The sequence below is a fragment of the Crocuta crocuta genome, unplaced genomic scaffold, assembly GCF_008692635.1.
Source record: "Crocuta crocuta isolate KB4526 unplaced genomic scaffold, BGI_CrCroc_1.0 scaffold187, whole genome shotgun sequence".
In the NCBI taxonomy this organism is placed as follows: Eukaryota; Metazoa; Chordata; class Mammalia; order Carnivora; family Hyaenidae; genus Crocuta; species Crocuta crocuta.
Window position 1 is genome coordinate 1,707,505 of NW_027532196.1, and position 19,183 is coordinate 1,726,687.

Below are 19,183 nucleotides of genomic sequence, written 5' to 3' on the forward strand. Positions count from 1 at the left end.
AACTGAGACATACATTAAAGTCTTCAAATCACAATGTTTTTCCTTTAACATTAAACTTCATGCAAAAATAGGTTAGTTTTAGACAGGAGAAATTTACTTTATTAGATACCTTCTTTAATTGTGCATTTGCTTTATTTAGAAAATATTAATTTGGTTGTATTTTCCCATGTTAGAAGCAAAAAAAAAAAAAAAAGACATTAAAGATTCTAAAATGCCTGGTCTTCACAGTCCAAATATGTAGGTGTTAAATGAAGGAACCATTATAACATTGTTACTTTAAGAACATTATTATGACAGAAAAATAGTTCTTAAGCAATCATCATTATTTCATCAATGTATTGAAAACAATCTCCATGATTTCCACTATTTTGCCTTATTATCAATAATATAAAACATTCCAAGACCATCAACAAAATGGGCATAGATGATCTTTCAATGATTACAAGGCAAATCACTGTTAAAAGTGTGTTGAAACTAAAGTAACTGCCACTGCAAAAACAAAGATTATTTTACACTAACTTACACATACCAGGCTATTATTTTCAACAGCATTTGTTTTATGACACCAGAATTTTTACTTCTACATAATCCCATGGTCATTAAGATATAATTACATGATATACAACCCAATCTTTCAATAGTTTAAAGACCATTTTACTTGGATTGTTCAATTATGTTAAATCTTCCCAGTAGTTCAATAAAAAAAGAATCCCCTCCTCATCCCTTTCCTTTTGCATTATCTGAAATAGGCCTTAAAGGATTCTTTTTCCACATTCATTCTCTTCTTTAGGTCCACTGTTTGGCCTTAGTGTTTATAAAAGCCAGGACTTGCAATAATATTCTAATAATCTAGCTTAAGAACTATTATCAAGGAAATCAACTTTCAACCTAGTCACTCCACTATCCTTCTAAGAAGAAGATGGGATACTCTGGAGAAATCTGCACTACCCTCACCTGACCTCACCCTGGATACACAGGTTTAATCTATGTTAGTAGTAGTAACGCAGGTACTGTTTGCCACGCTTCTGTAAAAAAGCTAAAGTGTGAAAAGAATGAAAGAAAAAACTCCAGACACTAAAGTTTTATCTCAGAATATTACCTAATTATGATGCCAGAGAAAAAGAGAAGGCGAGAGAAAAAGAGGGTTGCTTCGCATACTTCTGTGTCTTAGAGAAATCAGTGCCACTGTCAATCTAGCTGATTTGGGTAAGCTTTGATACGCACAAAACTCAGGGGCAAGTTCATTCATGGTGAGCGATATCAGCTTCACAGCCTTACTCTGAGCAACTTCTGATTACGAATGGGGATGAAATACACAGAAACACTGCAGAGAAACCCATTCAGACTTCTCTGAAAGCACTCATCCTCACGGATAAGACGCCCGTTTTCAGCTTCCCCTAGAGTTCCAGGTTCCCAAAGTCATACTGCGGCGCAGAAGGAAGGGGCCTAGAAAAGGGACAAACGCCCGAAAGAGACACTCTGCCAGCTACGGGGTGGGGGGGCTAGAGGCGACGAGTGAATAGATGAGGGTCAGTGGGCGCAAAGGCGCAGCAGCTGCAGCAGCCGGTGTGCCCGCCGGCGGGCACGTGTGCCTGGGACAACCTGGCCAGGAGTCCAAAAGTCCCAGCTGGGGTCCCGGGAGAGGATGGGGGACCTGAGCAAGTTGTGCTGCTCCCGGGGACTGCCGCTCGGGGGTCTCCGCCACCAGCCAGGCGCAGGCAGCCCCGCATGGGGAGAAGGTGACCGGGCGCGGCAGGCAGCAGAGGGGCGTGCGCCCACACGTGTGCGAGCTGCAGGTGCCCGGGGGCGGCGCGTGCACGCCGTTGTGCGCGCGCGTGTGCGCGTGTGTACACACGGACTCGCGAGGGAGGCGGCACCGGGCGGGCGCGAGGCGGGAGCTCGGGCGGAGGGCGCCGCGGCACACACAGCCCTGACCCCCGCCCCCACCCGGCTCCCACCCCCCCACACCCCCAGGACCCCANTTTCTCCTCTCTCCACACCTTTTTCTTCTTGTTGCTGGGGTACATGTTGCCGTGGGGGTGGCTGGCTTTAAGCTGCAAGTTCCCCAGGCTCACGGGCAAACAGGGTGTGTGTGGAGTGGGAGGGGTGGGAGGGGGCACTCGAGAAGAAAAAAGTGCAAGAGGCTGGGAGNGCCCCTAGCCAGCGACGCCTCCCATTGGCTGCACAGCCCGCCGCTCTCCGCTTTCCAGTCACCGCGCGCCCCTACTTCGGCCCCAGGGCGCACGCGCAGGCGCAGGCTCGGGCCCGACGCCGAGGACGTTGGGGAGCTGGGGGGCGGAGCGAGGGCGCTAGGGGGCTGGAGTTGGCTTCGCGTTTAGGGGGGCGGGGCGTGGAACGGACTCCCGGGAAGAGCGTGAGGCTGCTGGTGCTTCCCCAGGCTTCGCGGCGCTAGGAGGACCTGAGGGCGTGGTCAAAGGGCCAGGTGCGCCAGGTGACTGGCGAACGAGCCGGCAAAAGCAGCCTGCGGGACGGGAATACGTGAAAGTAAGAGCAGACTTGAGTCAGCGCAAATTGTCCGTGTTTACTATAACTGACCAGTGTGGATGGATTTTACCAGATAATCTGAAGCTTTCCTCTTGGTGAGTAAATTAAACAAAAGACGTGAAAGTATTGGGAAATAGTTCCATATCATATACAATCAGCTCGTCAAACTTGTAAAAATTACAGTTTTCACTGAAGTTCTGTGAAGTTTGAAAAGAACAAAGATAAACTGGACTACTCAAGGGTTTTAGGAACTGAAAAATAGTGGCCAACCAACATGTTACATTGGAAACAAAAATCCTATATCAAAGCAAATCAACCAGAGCCAGGACAACTCAAGGCACTGGGTTAAAGGACTAGCTTGATTCTGAGTAATACTTATCTATTGGTGTTCTGAAAATCCAGTTCAGGTAGAGCCCACCAAAAAAGTAGGGTGATCCAGAATTTAGGGGAAGTTTGGCAACCCCTCCCCAAATGCATTACATTTCTAAATATTAGATCATCCACAAGGCTGATTTGGTGGAAGTGGTGAATCCACATTTATTTCCTTTATGTGTTGTACTGAAGCCAGGTGTGTAAGAGCTAATATTTGCAACACTTTTTTTTTTTAATTTGTTAATGTTTTATTTATTTCTAGGAGAGAGAGAGAGAGAGAGACAGCGTGAGCAGGGGAGGGTCAGAGAGAGAGGGAGTTACAGACTCTGAAACAGGCTCCAGGCTCTGAGCTGGCAGTCAGCACAGAGCCCGACGCGGGGCTCGAACCCACAAACCGCGAGATCACGACCTAAGCGAAAGTCGGACGCTTAACCGACTAAGCCACCCAGGCGCCCCGCAACACTTTTTAATAATTAAAAAAAAGGAAAAAAGAGAAAGGCTCTGTTAAGAATTGTAAAAAAATGAAATGTTTTGAGTAACAGGACACTCATGAATATGATTTCATGACATACTAACGTAATAATTTTTATTTAACTCTCCCTCTGCTTCTCTTTTTCTTTTAATGCTGTGAAATACATAAAAATGTATTTGGCTGGGAGAAATAAGGGAGGCTTCAAGAAGGAAGTGACATCTGGGCTAATAATAAAAATATGCACTTATTTTTTGGCAATGGAAATAAAAGGAGGTCTCTGATTCAAGACTTTACAAAGATAGAACCAATAGAAACTGGTAATGGAATAGATTTTGGGAACAGAATGAGGAAGAGAAAAAAGATAAGAGGTTCATGGGTTAGTTTAGGAGGAGAATGGCAATGTTGCTAATATTGGGCAATTTAAGAGCAGTTGCAGATATTGTAGGAAATATATTGAGTTCTTATTTAGAAATGCTAAGTGTGAGGTGTTCACTGGAAAGTGCATCATATACTGGGCACTATCCCTTTTGTTACAAGAGGGATACTGTTTCCACCCCAACCTAGAGTTCACCTGTGCTTTCTTAGGAACCTAAAACTATGCTACTGATTATTCTTTATTTCATGTCAACTCAAGGAACTAGAACCATACATAGACTTACATCCCACTTTCAGCTTTTCAGTCCCTCTCTTCTAGATTCTATCCTATTAACCAAATGAAACAGCTTTTGTTAAGGTGATCAGTGACCTTCATATGCTATGTAATGGTCATTTTTCAGTCTTACTAAGATCTCTTGACAGCATAACAATCTTAACCTCTCGTTCCTCCTTGCAGCATCCTTTTCCTTCGATTTTTCTCACCCTTTTGAGATTCCTCCTGTATGGCCATCCCTTCTCAGTTTCCTTTGCTGGCCCATCTTCCTTGCAGCCATTACATTTTGGAGTTCATTAAGACTTAGTCTTTTCCCCTTATCTCTTTTCACTTTGTACTTTTTTTTTTAAAATACCTTCACCCATACTCATGGTTCAGTTATAACAGTAATTTTTCAACCAGGGGCAGTTTTGCCCTGTAGGGAAAACTGACAATGTCTGGAGACATTTTTAGTTATTGCAACCGGGAAAAGAATGCTACTGGCATCTAGTGGGCAGAGGTCAAGGATGCTGCTAAGCATCCTAAAGTGCACGGTTCAGCCCCTCCACAGCAAATTATCTGGCCCAAAATGTCAACACTGCTGAGAATGGGAATCCCTGAGTTATACCAATGACTCCCAAAATTATTATTTTCAATAAAAATTTCTTCTTGAACTTTAGACCTATATGTGCTACCATATACTGTATCACAACTTTAAGAGGCAGCATTATGCACTGGATAAAAGGTATCTGAAGCCAGACCATCTGGATTCAAATCCTAGGTTTACCCTTATTGACTATGTGACCCTTCGTGAGTTACTGAGAGTCTCTACACCTTGCTTTTTAAAATTACTATATGGAGATGATAATATAGTATCTACCTTGATTAATGTGAGGATTGAATGAGTTAAAACACATAAAGTGACTAGCACCTAGAAAATGTGGCAGAGATGCTCACTAATACAATTTTCTCTCTCTTGGCCCATAGGAAAACTATATTTCCCAACCTCCCCTGAAGTTAGACAGGACATGTAACTGTATGCTGGGTGAGTTATAAAGCAAGAGTGATAATATGCCATTTCCAAGCCTAACCATCAAATCTTTTGTACACTTTTCCATATTCTTTCTTTTCTTATCATGGTTATCTCAGAAGCAGCATGTCAGGAAGGAAGGAGCTTGGATCCCTGAGTCACTGCTTGAAGGAGTACCTCAAGGAGCCAAGGGGTAACACATTAAGCTATGACATAAATTAAAAAAACACTTTTATTATGTTATGGCATTGGTATTTAAAGGATACTTGTTTCAGCATTAACTATTCTGATAAAATACCATTATTATTCAAAAGTGTTAAATATTAATATTTAGTGTCTCAAAAGTACCCGAAATATACCATGTACTACACTGAGTTCGTGATCTTTCCTCCACACTTAGACTTCTTCCAGTGTCGCCTCTCCCTTTGAATGGCTTCATCACCCATTCAGTTGAACAATCAGGAAACCTAAACACTATAGCTGATACCTTTTATAACTTCTTTCTCATTTCAAATGAACTGCTATACTTTCTCAATTTTATCTCCTGTATCACTCTTGAATTGCTCACCTTTCTAATGGCAGTGCAGCAAGCTCAGTGTGCATTTAACTGGACTACTACAAAGACTTCCTAAGTGGTCCCCGTGTCTACTCTTGCCCCTCTTATGTCCATTCTATGCCCTACATCTGGAGTTACCTTTTCAAAAGTGCTCATGTTGTAAATCACTGTTGTAAATTATTCAGTGACTTTCTAGTGGTCTTTGCAGTGGACTTAATTGTATACCCCCAAAATTAATATATTGAAATCTTAGCTAACAGTGTTATTATATGTAGATATAGGGTATTTAGGAGGTAGGTAAGGTTAAATGACATCATAAGCGTGGGATCTTAATCCAGTAGGACTGTGGCCTTATAAGAAGAGGAGGATAATAAATATCTCCCCTCTTCCTCCTCCTCCCTCCTCCTCCTCCTCCTCCTCCTCCTCCTCCTCCCTTCCCCCATATCTGCCGTGTGAAGACACAGTGAAAAAGTGGCCATCTACAGTATGGGAAGAGAGTCATTGCCATAACCAGGCTATAACAGCATCCTGAACTGTGAGAAAATTAATTTCTGTTGTTTGAGGCACCCAATCTATATATAGCCTTTTACAATGGCAGCCCAAGCTGACTTATATAGTCTTATTATAAAAACTAAATCATTAACAGTAGAGGGTCCATTACCTACCAACTCTACTCTACCCCCACCACCCAATCTCTGGTTCCATTCATATCAACTATAGAGTCTTTCAGTTCCTTGAACACATCTTATTCTCAGATTAAAAATCACTCCCTGGCAAAGCCTTCCTTGACCCCACCTGACCTCTACCCACAATGTTCTTTTGTATGCCCTCAGTGCTCATGTATTTCCCTATATAGCAATTTTTACACTTTATAATTAGAAATTTACTTGAGGGATTCTTTCATTAATATTTATCTTTCACTCTGGACTTACAAACTCTCTGAGGACAGGAAGTATATCTTTTTGCTCACTACCCACAGAGAATGATGCAATGCCAGATACAAAATAGATTCTCAATAAAAATTATTGAATGAGAAAAATGAGCATCCATGCAAGATTGTTGGTAAAACTAAGGAAGAGCACGTGAGACCAAAAGAGGTTACCTTGGGGAGGCCATAATTTTAAAGCAAAGACAGAGAGTAACTGACGAGTGAAATTAACGAATCCCTGAAAAAGAGCAGCATTCCTCCTTAGTATATAGTAGGTATTCAATAAATTAATGAATAGGTGAGGGAATGATAGAATGAGTGAGAAATTGTGTTTAAGAAAGTAGAAAAATATTTGCCATTCAATTTTCAGAGAAACCAATAATATATTTTCAAGAAGATGCTTGTGGTTAGAAATGTCAGATACCTCAAGGATCAAGTAGGATGAGAACTGAAAAAAGATCGTTGAATTTATAGTCGACATAAATCAGTGAAAATAAAAACAAGTAGTTGAAGAAGAAATGAGAAGCAATAAGAAGTGATTGTGGACTGTTGTTGTTTTTTAAATGTTTAGAAGCTAAAGAATAGGTAGAAGAGATAGTAGTTGGAAGGATACCAGAGTCAAGGGAGAATTTTTCTAAGAGAAATGAAATGAAAAGTGTTTAAATTAAGAAGATTGGTGACAAAAGATTGAAACAAAAAGGAGAGAAAAGAAGGACAAATGTTAAAATACAGAAATACCAGAAAAAGATAAAGGAAATGTGGATAGAGTCTAGAGTAAGAGAAGTCTTGGAGTTAGACTATAGAAAGTGTATTTTATCTTTTGTGATGAATTTGAAAAAGAATGAAGATTCAAAAAATTATGCAATGAAAAGAAGATAGAGGGAAGATAGGTTCAATGAGCTCAATTTCAGTGAAAGTAAGAGGCAAAATCATCTGCTGGAAGTTGCTGATAAATCTGGATCCAAATGGGGAATGCAAAAAATATTTGGAAAATGTTTAACAAATGATATTTAAGAGTTTAAATAAATTATTTGTAGGCACTTTTTAAAAGTACAGAAGTTAGGAAAGTCCCATTTTGAAGTACCTTGGCAAAAGGAAAAGATACTAGGGAATAGACAAAATAATGATCCCAAAGATTTCCAGGACCTAATCCCTGGAACCTATGAATGTTACCTTATTTAGCAGAAGGGACTTTGCAGATGTAATTGAGGATCTTGAGATGGGGAGATTATCCAATATTATAATGGTTGGCCCTAAATGTAATCACAAGTGTCCTAATAAGAGAAAGACAGAAAGATTAAAGCATTGGGAAACTAATTAACAAAGGGAATAAACCTGGAAATTCAAGGCAATAAATATGTCTATTTCTGAAGTAATTACCTGTACACACGGTAAAAGTTGGATATATTTTAGGCATAATTTCTTAGTTCCATTCCTTGGATAGTGTTAATATTCCCATGCTTTTACCTTAGTATTCATTTTCGTTTCTGGTTCTAGCCTTGAGGGTATTCCCTCATGAACTGTCCATATTGTTAAAGACAGTAAAGAGGGCATTTTAAAATACCGTTTAAGGAAAGTGTAATGAAGTGCCTTTTTAAAAAAAATTGAGCACTGGAATTTTTTTGCCTTTGTCCCAGTAAAACCGCAGCAGTTCTTTACTCAGAGAGGATAAACATCTTCACCAAGATGGGGACCAAAGCAGACTTGATCCATATGCTTCCTGTGTACCATAACCTTCAGATGTAAAGGATGATGTTAGCTCAGCTCATGTACTTAATTGTGTTTTTATATAAGTGCAGCTTGCATTGCTGAAGGTAACATAAAAATAAACACTTCTAGTGTCTGAACATTATTTGAATGTTATTGTAGACATGTACAAATTGGACTTCCGCTTTATTCCTTTCCTTTCAGAGAGCAACTCTTACCTACTTTAAATATACTTCTTATCTCCCACCAGAAGACTAGCAGACTAGGTATGGTTCCCTCCCCATAGGCTGCTTTCTCCAGTCGCTACCTTCATTCTAGTTGAAAGGAACTTCCTGGCAGCTCATTGGCCCAAGAGTAAGGAAATGGTTGCTTAGCAACCAAATCCTGATCCCTGCAAACCTGTAAGGTGGAAGTTTGTGGGCCAGCCACCTAGTTCTGCCTGTGTTATAAGTGAGGAGGAGCTACTTATGAGAAGATGAAGCCCTTGTGCCTCTTAATAGAGATATTGATCATTCTTGGGGTCATAATTAAAAGTAAGTTTTTTTGTCCTTATGGTTGTCTATGAGGGTCTTTTCTCTTTAACAGAAGTAAGGGTAGAAGCTGATTAGAAGATCAGAAGTAACCTCACTATACTCCCAATTGGTACCATTTGGGGTAAGTACTTAAGAATATCCAAAAAGGTTAGATATCAACGATACTCTTATTTAGGACAATACTTGCAAGGATGTTTGTATGAGAGAGAGAAAGAGGGAGGGAAAAATAGAAAAGATTGAGAAATCTATGAGGAAAGCATTATAGTAATTTTTATAGAGTAGGGATATTTGAGACAGATTTTTAAATTTTGTTAAATCCAGAATATTATGAAGATTTAGTTTCAGGACTTTAATGGAAAAGTAGAGGACTCAAAGAGTTGTAAAGTGCATTAATTTATATTCTTAACAATCTTTTTAAATCTTTTCACAGTAACAATTGTACTTCCAAAGTTTCCATGATCCCTAACTAGTTACTATCTTAAAATGGAAATTATTTTCCAATCTTGTTTTTCTGGCCTTTTATTGAATTAATTTTTACTCAATCCTCAAATAATTTACTTTTCCTGAATTCAACCTAAGAAATATTCATTTACATTTAACCCAGGAATGCAAGGTTGGTATAATATCCAAAAATTAACTAATGTAACACACCACATTAATAGAGTAAAGGACAAAAACCACATACATGGTCATCTCAACTGATGCAGAAAAATCATTTGACAGAATTCAATATCCCTTTCTGATAAAAACACTTATCAAGTTTGAAATAGAAACTTCCTCAACTTAATAATGAAAAGCATCTTCAAAAAATCCACACCTCACCTACGCTTGTGGTAGACAGAGTATAATGTATAAACTTGTCAAATCACTTAGATGAACACCTGAAACTAATGTTAACTGCATGTGAACTATAAAAAAAAAAAAACCCACCTAATGTATTTAAAAACAGAATGCTTTCCCCCTAAGATCAAAAAGAAGACACTCTTGCCATTTCTATTCATTCATCTCAACATTGTATTTGAGGGCCTAGTCAAGGCAATTAGATAAGAGAAAAATAAAAGACATCAAGATAGAAAAGAAGTAAAACTATCTATAGTTACTAAAGACATAATCTAATGTACAGAAAATCCTAAGGTATCCACTTAAAAACTATTAGAACTAAGAAATGAGTTGAGCAAGGTTGCAGAATAAAAGGTTAATATACAAAAGTCAATTCTATTTCTTTACAATCACAATGGACAAACAAAAAAATGAAAATAACAGTTCCATATAGAATAGCATCAAGAAGAACAGAGTTATTAAGAATAAATTTAACAAAAGTACAAAGCTCAGATTCTGAAAACTATGAATATTGTTGAAATAAATAAGAAAACTCTAATAAATGAAAACACTTTTCAGGACACCTAGGTGGTTCTGTCATTTAAGCATCTGACTCTTGATTTCAACTCAGGTCACAATCTTGCAGTTCATGGAATGGAGGCCCGTATGGGGCTCCACACTGACAGCATGTGGAGCCTGCTTGGGATTCATATTCTGTGTGTGTGTGTGTGTGTGTGTGTGTGTGTGTGTGTGTGTGTGTGTGTCTCTCTCTGTGTCTATCTCTCTCTTAAAATATCATAAAACAGAAAGAAAATACTTCTCATGTTCAGAGTTTGGAAATCTTAATATTAAGACAGCAATACTCTCCAAATTGATCTAGAGATTCAATACAAAATCCCAGCTGACTTCTTTGAAGAAATTAAGGAAATTATCTGAAAATTAATACAGAAGTGATTGTTTCTAAACAAAAAAAAATTTGGAGGACTCACACTTCCCAATTTAAACATTTACTACAAATTACAGTAATCAAGACAGTATGAGACTGGCATGAGGACAGATATATACATCAGTGGAATATCACTGAGAGTTTGGAATTAAACCCTCAAATTTATGGCCGGATGATTTTTGGCAAACATGCCAGGCAACTCAACGGAGAAGGAAAAGAATAATTTCTTCAGCAAATGATAGGGATGACTGGAGAGCCGCATGCAAAAAAGTGATTTGGATACCTACCTCACACCTAATATAAAATGAGTCAAAGACCTAAATATAATAGCTGAACCTTTAAATCTCTTAGAAGAAAACAGGCATAAATTTTTGTGACCTTGATTAGGCAATGATTTGTTAGGTATACCACTAAAAGCATAAAAAACTAAGCAGATAAATCAGACATCATCAAAATTTAGCACTTATGCTTCAAGGGACATCATCAAGAAACTGAAAAGACAACCCACACAACAGGAGAAAAATTTTGCAGATCATAGATCCAATTAAGTTTAGCATTCAGAATATATAAATAACTTACAAACTCATCAGCAAAACAACAAACCAGTTTTTTAATGGGTGATAAACATTGTGTACAAGTTTTCTATTTGAACATCTGCTTTCATTTCTCCTGGGTATGTACCTAAGGAATTAGATAGACATTTCTCCAAAGATAATGCAAAAATGACCATGAAATGCATGAAAAGATATTCAACATCGTTTGTCCTTAAGAAAATGCAAATCAAAACCACAATGAGATGCCACAATGAGGATTTAACTTTAACAATAAGAGTGTAGACTGAGAGGAGTAGATGGATGACAAGGCTAGAGACAATAGTGACATAAGAGTCCAAAGTAAGAGTGTCCCAAGGAGATGGGCATGTCCAATAATGCCAAATACCAGATAGAGCGTGGAAGTGAGGTAAGGGCCAACAAGGTACCACTGGATTCAATAGCTGGGAATCTTTACCTTTCCAGGACACTTTTATCAGAGATGCAGGGACAAAACCTGATTTCAATTGACAGAACTGAATAGGAGGAGAGAAAGAGACAGTAAAGACAATTACAGAGTTCTTTCTGGATTATGGCACTTTGCGAGGTCAGACTTGAGTTTTCAAGAGATAATTTATTGATTGCAGGTCTACAGAGACAGAGGNTGTACACAAAATCAGGTTTTAACTCCACTCTATTTTTTCTTTGCCAGCATTTCTAACCCTAGATCTCAAAGCAAAAGAGGGCTGCCTTTTTTCACTCACATATACCTTGCAAACTTGTGTATTTTATACGTTTTTTCACTTGATGCTCAATGTACTTTGACTTCACCTATATAAAAATATTGAGAGAGGGAAGTTGCCATAACTATGTGATGTTTTCCTTACTCTGCATTCACCTAGGGAAAGTTCTAAAAGAGTTGCTGTGATTTTTCCCCCCTTTTGGTAAATCCTTAGAACAAAGTAGTTGATGCTGCTGAAAAAAATGAATAGCTTATCCTAAAGTGTGGCTTAGAAAGTGGAAGTAAAATCAATAGTATTTTTTTTCTCTTTCCACACTACCAAACCAGCCTCTGATTTAAGGTAGTGTAAGTAGTGTAAGGGATATAACTGAAGCAGAGAAAAGACATTGACAGAACTTCTAACTCTAGAGTATCTAGGATCCAAGGTTTGCCTAACTTGTTTATCCCTTTCTAGTAGTAATTCTTCACTACCATACAAGTTCTACAATTAGCAAAAATAATAGGATATAAAAAATGAAATAGAAAGATTATAGCAATTCTCTCTCCCCTGACACCCACCTAGCAACTCTATCCCAGTTGAAAAAGGCAAGTAGCTCATCAATCTAAAACTAATCAGAATTCACAAAGCAATTGTCTAGCAATCATATCTAGGTCTCTGTCAGGGCCACAAAAAGGCCAAGTCCTGGATGTTTTGCAGAGGATGCTGAGCCTAAGTAGTGTAAGCAGACTACTGTTACATAATTGTGCTTGCTGGGATGCCTGGATGGCTCAGTTAGATAAGCATCCAACTCCATCTCAGGGTGCATCGGGCTCTGTGTTGACATCTCAGAACCTGGAGCTTTCTTCAGATTCTGTGTATCCTCTCTCTGTCCCTCCCCTGCTCTCTCTCTCTCTCTCAAAAATAAATTTAAAAGTTTTTATTTAGGAGTTCTGAGTTACCTTTGCATTCTTTCAGTTTTTTTACATTATACTTCTAAATAGAGAACAAATACATTCCAAATATCTAGAGCATCTTTCCTTGAAGAGAAGCAGGAAAGAGAAGATGTGTCATGATGGGACTGTTCACTACTAGAGAGAAAATTGATTACTGTGTTAGTTTATAAATCTGTAAGGAAGCTGATTTCTCTTTTGTGAGTTGTCTTAAAAGATATAAGGCTCTTAAAAAAAAAAGATATAAGGCTCTTTATTCATAACCTAGGTTTATCTGAAAGGTTTCTACAACTCTACAATATTACTACTACTTCTACAACTACTACTACTCTTTGGAACCATTCAGTAGGACAGCACTCAATGGGGGGAGTGCAGCCCTCAGCCCGAGAAGAGCTGGAGGAACAGACCCTCCCACCCCAGCACTGAACCCATCAATGCCCCTGCATCAGCTTTATTTCAGGTTACTTGGGCTGCTTAGAGGAACTGCCTCCTTTTGACACTCTTCCCAATTCTCTTCCATTTTTTGCATACAACTTATGTGTCTCTCTTGTCACAAGAATTCTTGTCTGCCCCAAGAATTCTTTCTGCCAGTGATAGCCCTCTACCTGCTCTTGATTGATCCTCAGATCTACTTTCCATCCATTAAGACTGCTGTCTCAAAGAATACCAATCACCCACTGATTACAAACCTAGTGGCCTCTCACTGTTCTTGTTTCTTGTTTCTTAACCTCTATGCAGCATCTGACAGTATTCACCATCTTTCCCCCCTACCTATGTAGAATCTTAGACCGTCTCACTGGCTTATCTTTCTCAACCCTCCCTTTAAATGTTGTGCCGAAAGTTCAGTGCTTGGCTCTCTAATCCCCTGTCTCTGTTACTCTTGCCCAAGCCCCAGCTTCTTTTACACATGTATTTACATTGTAGACCTTCCTCCTGATCTCTAGATGTGCACATCAGCAGCATGATGATATGACCAGTAGTATATGGCCTGCAAACACCTTGAAATAAATCTCAAATTTAGCTCCTCTTCTCTGTTTCTTATTAATGGCATCAGCATCCCTCCCCTAGTCCTCAAACACAAAACCTCAAAATTGTATAGTCATACAGTTATAATGCACTAAGTATCATCTAACTTAATGTTTTGTATAGATGACAGGACTGAGGCCCAGGGTGGTCAAATTGATTCCCTAGGGTCATTCTGCAAAGCTATGTCTGGAGAAAGAATCTTCTAATCCTTTACACTCATAAATTCCTTTATTCCTTCGACAAATCCTGTCAACTCCACAGTGCTTCTCCCATCTATGCATTTTCATGTCTCAATTTAGAGTCTCATTTTAGTATCTTTTATCTACATGACTACACTTCTAACTCTCTTATTCACAATACAGTACTGCCAGAAATAATATTCCTTAACCCCAGACTTGATCATAATTTTCAAGCTCCTATTTTATGAAGAATAAAATCTCAGTGTCTTGTCCAGCAGTAAAAATCCTATGAATTAGATACTGACTTCCTTTCTTTTTTGTCTCTGCTATACACATATTTTATTTCAACTAATTTAACTAATTTAAACTATCAGCTACTCGGGGCACCTTGGTGGATCAGTCGGTTAAACATCCGACTTCAACTCAGGTCATGATCTCATGGTTTGTGGGTTCAAGCCCCACGTCGGGCTCTGGCTGACGGCTCAGAGCCTAGATCCTGCTTCAGATTCTGTGTCTCCCTTTCTCTCTGCCCCTCCCCTGCTTGTGCTTTCTCTCTCAAAAATAAACATTTAAAAATTTTTTCTTTAATAAAATAAAAATAAAATAAACTATCAGCTACTCAGTATACCACCTAACTCTCTCACTTCAATATCTTTCTGAATCTATTCTGCAGACCAGGGCATCTGGGTGGCTCAGTTGGTTGGGCTCAGGTCATGATCTCGCTGTTTGTGGGTTCAAGCCCCACGTCAGGAGCCTGCTTCGGATTCTGTGTCTTCCTCTCTCTCTCTGTCTCTCCTCACTCATGCTCCCTCAAAAATAAATAAATGTTAACTTTTTTTAAAAAAAAATCTATTCTGCAGATAAATGGTCCACAATGCTGACCTGACTGCAAGAATGTCCTGTCATTCCATTTTCTTCCCCATCACCACCAGAAATCTACAGCATAACACCCTATTCATCTTTTAAGGTCCATCTCAAGTTCTACTTCCAATAAAACAAACACAAAAACTTTCCTAAGCCCTTCCTCATAGCACCTGCACCTTTATTTTCTTATGTATCACAGTCTCAGAATTCAGTTAGTTTTTAACTCCCTCATCAGGTTGTCAACAGTTTTTTTAAATTAATGCTGTAACACTTTAAAATTTGTAAAACACATTCCCAAAATCTGTGGAGTAGGTCATGGAGATATTTTTTTATTCTAGATTTACAGATTTTCAAAACTCTGAAATACAGAGTTTAGTAAGACCCAAATTTGCCAATGGGAATCAAGTTTTCTTTTGTTTTGTTTCTACTCTGTATCACCTGTTTGTTATTTTAAGTCTGTATTCTCCAAAGTGGACTGCTCTGTGTTTTTGCCTCATAACCACATTTACTTGCCTCATGCCGTTTTTACATGTTGCCAAGCAGCCTGATGAAAATAAAGTATTCAATCCATCATTCAAACATTTTAAGATGTAGTATATATATGTTTGCTTCTGTATAGAACAAAAAGCTAGGTGACATTGAGTTACTCACTTTTCAACTATTTGTTTTGGCAGTATGATGATTACATAAACTCTAACAGTGGCATTTTATCATTTTTCACTGATTTTATACTTTTACTGGCATCTGAAATTTATTTACTGTAGCCATCGAATTTTATTTCTGTAGTTCATCAACCAATGAGAAAGAGTAGGCAAGAAAAACTGGTTTCTTAAGACTTCTATAAGTCCGCCTCACAGACTTGGCACCAAGATTACAGTGCTGGACTTGAAGAGAATATTCCCACATTGAGAAAAGTGTACACCTTGCAGCTTCCCTGATAGAAGATAGTCTTCAAAAATAATTCATTATCTCTGGAAAACAAGTAGGAATGCCCTTAATGAAAAAGAAATTATGAATAATCTAAAAAACAAATAAAAGATAGAATGGATTGAAAGTAGAAACTTTTGCCCAAAAATGTACAAAAGAGAATATGGTTAGAAATGATGTACAAGTCTGTTCAGGAAAAAGGAAAGGATTGTTGGTTGGAAACAATAGCAGCTGCATCCTAGCAGTCTGACTCCTACCCCCGTCATGACCACCACCTCCATATTCAAAGGAGACGGCAGCATTTTCATTTCTAGTAATGAAAGGCTAGGTGACTCGGTTATTTGGTCCAACCATCCCACTGAAAACAAAATGTGCATAAAATATACAAACTTCTTAAATTCATCAGAGTTGAGAAGATGGTAAAGAACCACTATACAAAAAAAAATTCTAAGGAATTACTAGAATCCAGAGAAATAAGCACAAGAACACCTCAGCAGGGCTGAGACTCACCTCACCTTGGTCCCAGTCCTGTACCTAAACATCAAAGCAGTGTTATCCTGAGCCAGATAAATTTGGGCTTTGGTTTTTGTGGCCTCACAAAGCAAGGAGAACAGAATCTAATTCTCAAGACCTGTCCAAGGTGAGGAGTCTAATAGACCTTTTCAACATTCACCAAAGACCATAAAGTACTGTACTCTTATGATAAGGGCAGACCAGAAGTAAATCCACCCCTTCCCAAGTCCAGGGGTCTGCAGAGACTTGACACTTAGAAAAACAGAGAGTAAAGAAAAAGAAAAAAAAAACATTCCTGAGAAGTTGTGGTCACAGGCCAGCCCCACAGATTTACAGCCTGGGTAATCCCAGGCACCACGAGCTGAACTAGATCTAAAATAATCTGTACTTGTACTGCCCTGGGCACCTGGCAAAATAAAATTCATGTTCTCTCTGTTGGAAAACAACTTCATTTTAGGTCTGTATCTACTGAGATAAAGTTTTTAGTATAGTAAAAATGATGCAGTACACAAGGAGACAAAGCATGAGGTGAGAGATTTGGGCTGGCATTTTGACAGAGATGTAATGTCTGCTGCAAATGGGTAATGATAGTGAGGGAGCACCTATTCCCAGATGACTAGGTCCTGTCAGTCACATCCTGATAGCAACCCCTGCAACACCCACAAAGTAACTGGTAGCTATCTGAGGTGATTGTTACAGCATTCAGAGACAGGTTAAGAGGGAAAATCCAAGTCCAACATGAGGAAAAGTAACCACATAAAAGCATCAGCCTACACACACACACACACACACACACACACACAAACACACACAGCATAATAACCTGAGAAAAGAGAACAAGTCGAGGAAATGGTTGCGGTCTTTAGAACATTAAAATGGCTATCATGAAATTTAGAGATGTTATTATATCTATGAAAGAAGAGCATGTCTTAATGAAAGAAAAAATGAGCTATTTTGGAAATGAAATATATGATAATAAAAATAAAAACCTCAAGGCTGAATGCCAAAATTGACAGCTGAATAGCAACCCAGAGGCTCAAAAATCAAACTGAGAAATTCTCTTATAGCACAATGCAAATGGACAAAAGAGATGATGTCTATGCAATAAAGGTTCAAGAACACGGGGAATCCATCCAAAAGTTACGAATTTACATAATGGGATCTCCAAAAAAAGAAAATAGAAGAACTGAGAGGAAGAAATAAAGAAATTAAGTAAAATACTATTTTAAGAGTTTTTAGATTAAGTTCCACTGAGTGCCAAGGAGGAAGACTGAGAAAAGACCCACTCCTAGAAAATAGTGGTAAAATTTTAGTACTTTATGGATAATCAGAACATCCTAAAATGTTCTAAAGAGAAAAAAATACATTATTTACAAGGTGAAAAGCAGCGTGTTGACTTCAAATTCATTAGTAACATTGGGACAAAAAGACACTGGAGAAATATTTTCTAAGTACTGAGGTAAAATGATTTAGCATCTAGAATTACATAACCTGACAAACTCTAAAACAAGTGTAATGGCAAAATAAGACATCTTCAAACATGAGTGGATTCAGAAAATTTATCACCCACAAATCCTACCTGAAAAATTGCTAGAAGATGTGCTCTAGGAAAATGAAGCATTAATTCGAGAGGAACACTAAAAATCAATGGTAACCAAAGAAACCTTTAAGACATGATACAGATTAGTAAATTTTAATTTTACAAAATATTGCAATCACAAATTCATTTTTAAAAATCCCTTTCCCAAGGGAAACCCTCTTACACTGTTGGTGGGAGTGCAACTGGTGTAGCCACTCTGGAAAACAGTATGGAGTTTCCTCAGTAAGTTAAAAATAAAACTACCCTACCATCTAGGAATTGCATTACTAGGTATTTACCCAAGGGATTAAAATACTGATTCAAAGGAATACATGCACCCCAGTGTTTATAGCACCATTATCAACAATAGCCAAATTATGGGAAGAGCCCAAATGCCCATCAGCTGATGAATGGATAAAGAAGTGTATATATGTGTGTGTGTGTGTGTGTGTGTGTGTATATATATACACTCCGCCATAAAAAATGAACTCTTGCCATTTGCAACAATGTGGATGGATCTAGGGAGTATTATGCTAAGAGAAGTAAGTCAGTCAGAGAAAGAAAATACCATATGATTTCACACATATGTGGAATTTAAGAAACAAAACAGATGAACATGGGACAGGGAAGGGGGCAGAGAGGCAAGCTAGAAAACAAATTCTCAACTATAGAAAACAAACTGAGGGTTACTGGAGGGGAGGTAGGTGGTGGGATGGATAAATGGTGATGGATATTAAAGAGGGCACTTGTGATGAGCACCAGGTGTTGTATGTAAGCAATGAATAGCTAAATTCTACATCTCAAACTAATATTACACTGTATGCTAACTAACTGGAGTTTAAATAAAAACTTGGGGAAAAAAGTCCCTTTCACAATAGCAATAGTTTAAAAATAGCTGGGAAAAAAATAAAATATAAATAAATAAAAATAGGTAGGAATAAATTTAATAAAAATTAGAGAAGGCATATATGAGTATAAAAAATTTTTTCAGAAAAAAAATTTCTGAAAAGCATTAAACAGAAAACTGAATAAATTAAGTCTATACACCTGAATGAATCTCAATATTATAAATATGCCGAGTCTTTGTAAGTTAATAGGTAAATCCTATGCAGTCCCAGTGAAAATTTCAACACATTTTTAAAATGAATCTGACAGCCTTATTCTAAAATTCATCTAGAGAGGAAATATATACTAAAATTCTCAAGATAAGTTTTTAAAAGAGTAACAAGTAGCAACATGGATGGAACTTGAGGGTGTTATGCTGAGCGAAATAAGAGGCAGAAAAGGACAGATAACCGTATGTTTGCGCGTATAGGTGGATTAGGAGGCACTTAACAGAGGACCATGGGGGAGGAGAAGGGAAAAAATAGTTGGGGAGAGGGAGGGAGACAAAAACC

The 19,183-nt window shown here is 38.3% G+C and overlaps 2 protein-coding genes across 4 annotated transcripts in view; both read left to right on the plus strand.

Annotated features, from left to right (window-relative positions):
* Positions 1–19,183, plus strand: part of SEL1L2 (SEL1L2 adaptor subunit of SYVN1 ubiquitin ligase) — a 174,313-nt gene that overhangs the window by 50,543 nt on the left and 104,587 nt on the right. For 2 of the 3 annotated variants that reach the window (XM_077777530.1, XM_077777531.1), the window contains exon 1: positions 8,598–8,731. The exons of the other annotated variant lie outside the window; for it this stretch is intronic. In XM_077777530.1, coding sequence (XP_077633656.1) covers positions 8,674–8,731 — 58 coding nt within the window. In that variant the 5' untranslated portion in view covers positions 8,598–8,673. Of the gene's footprint in view, positions 1–8,597; positions 8,732–19,183 lie in introns of those variants that run through there. 3 annotated transcript variants of the gene reach the window in all.
* Positions 2,026–8,259, plus strand: LOC144242560 (uncharacterized). Its single transcript, XM_077777529.1, has 3 exons — positions 2,026–2,033; positions 2,340–2,600; positions 8,129–8,259. The coding sequence occupies exons 1-3, from the start codon at positions 2,026–2,028 to the stop codon at positions 8,235–8,237; spliced, it is 378 nt and encodes a 125-aa protein (XP_077633655.1). The 3' UTR covers positions 8,238–8,259.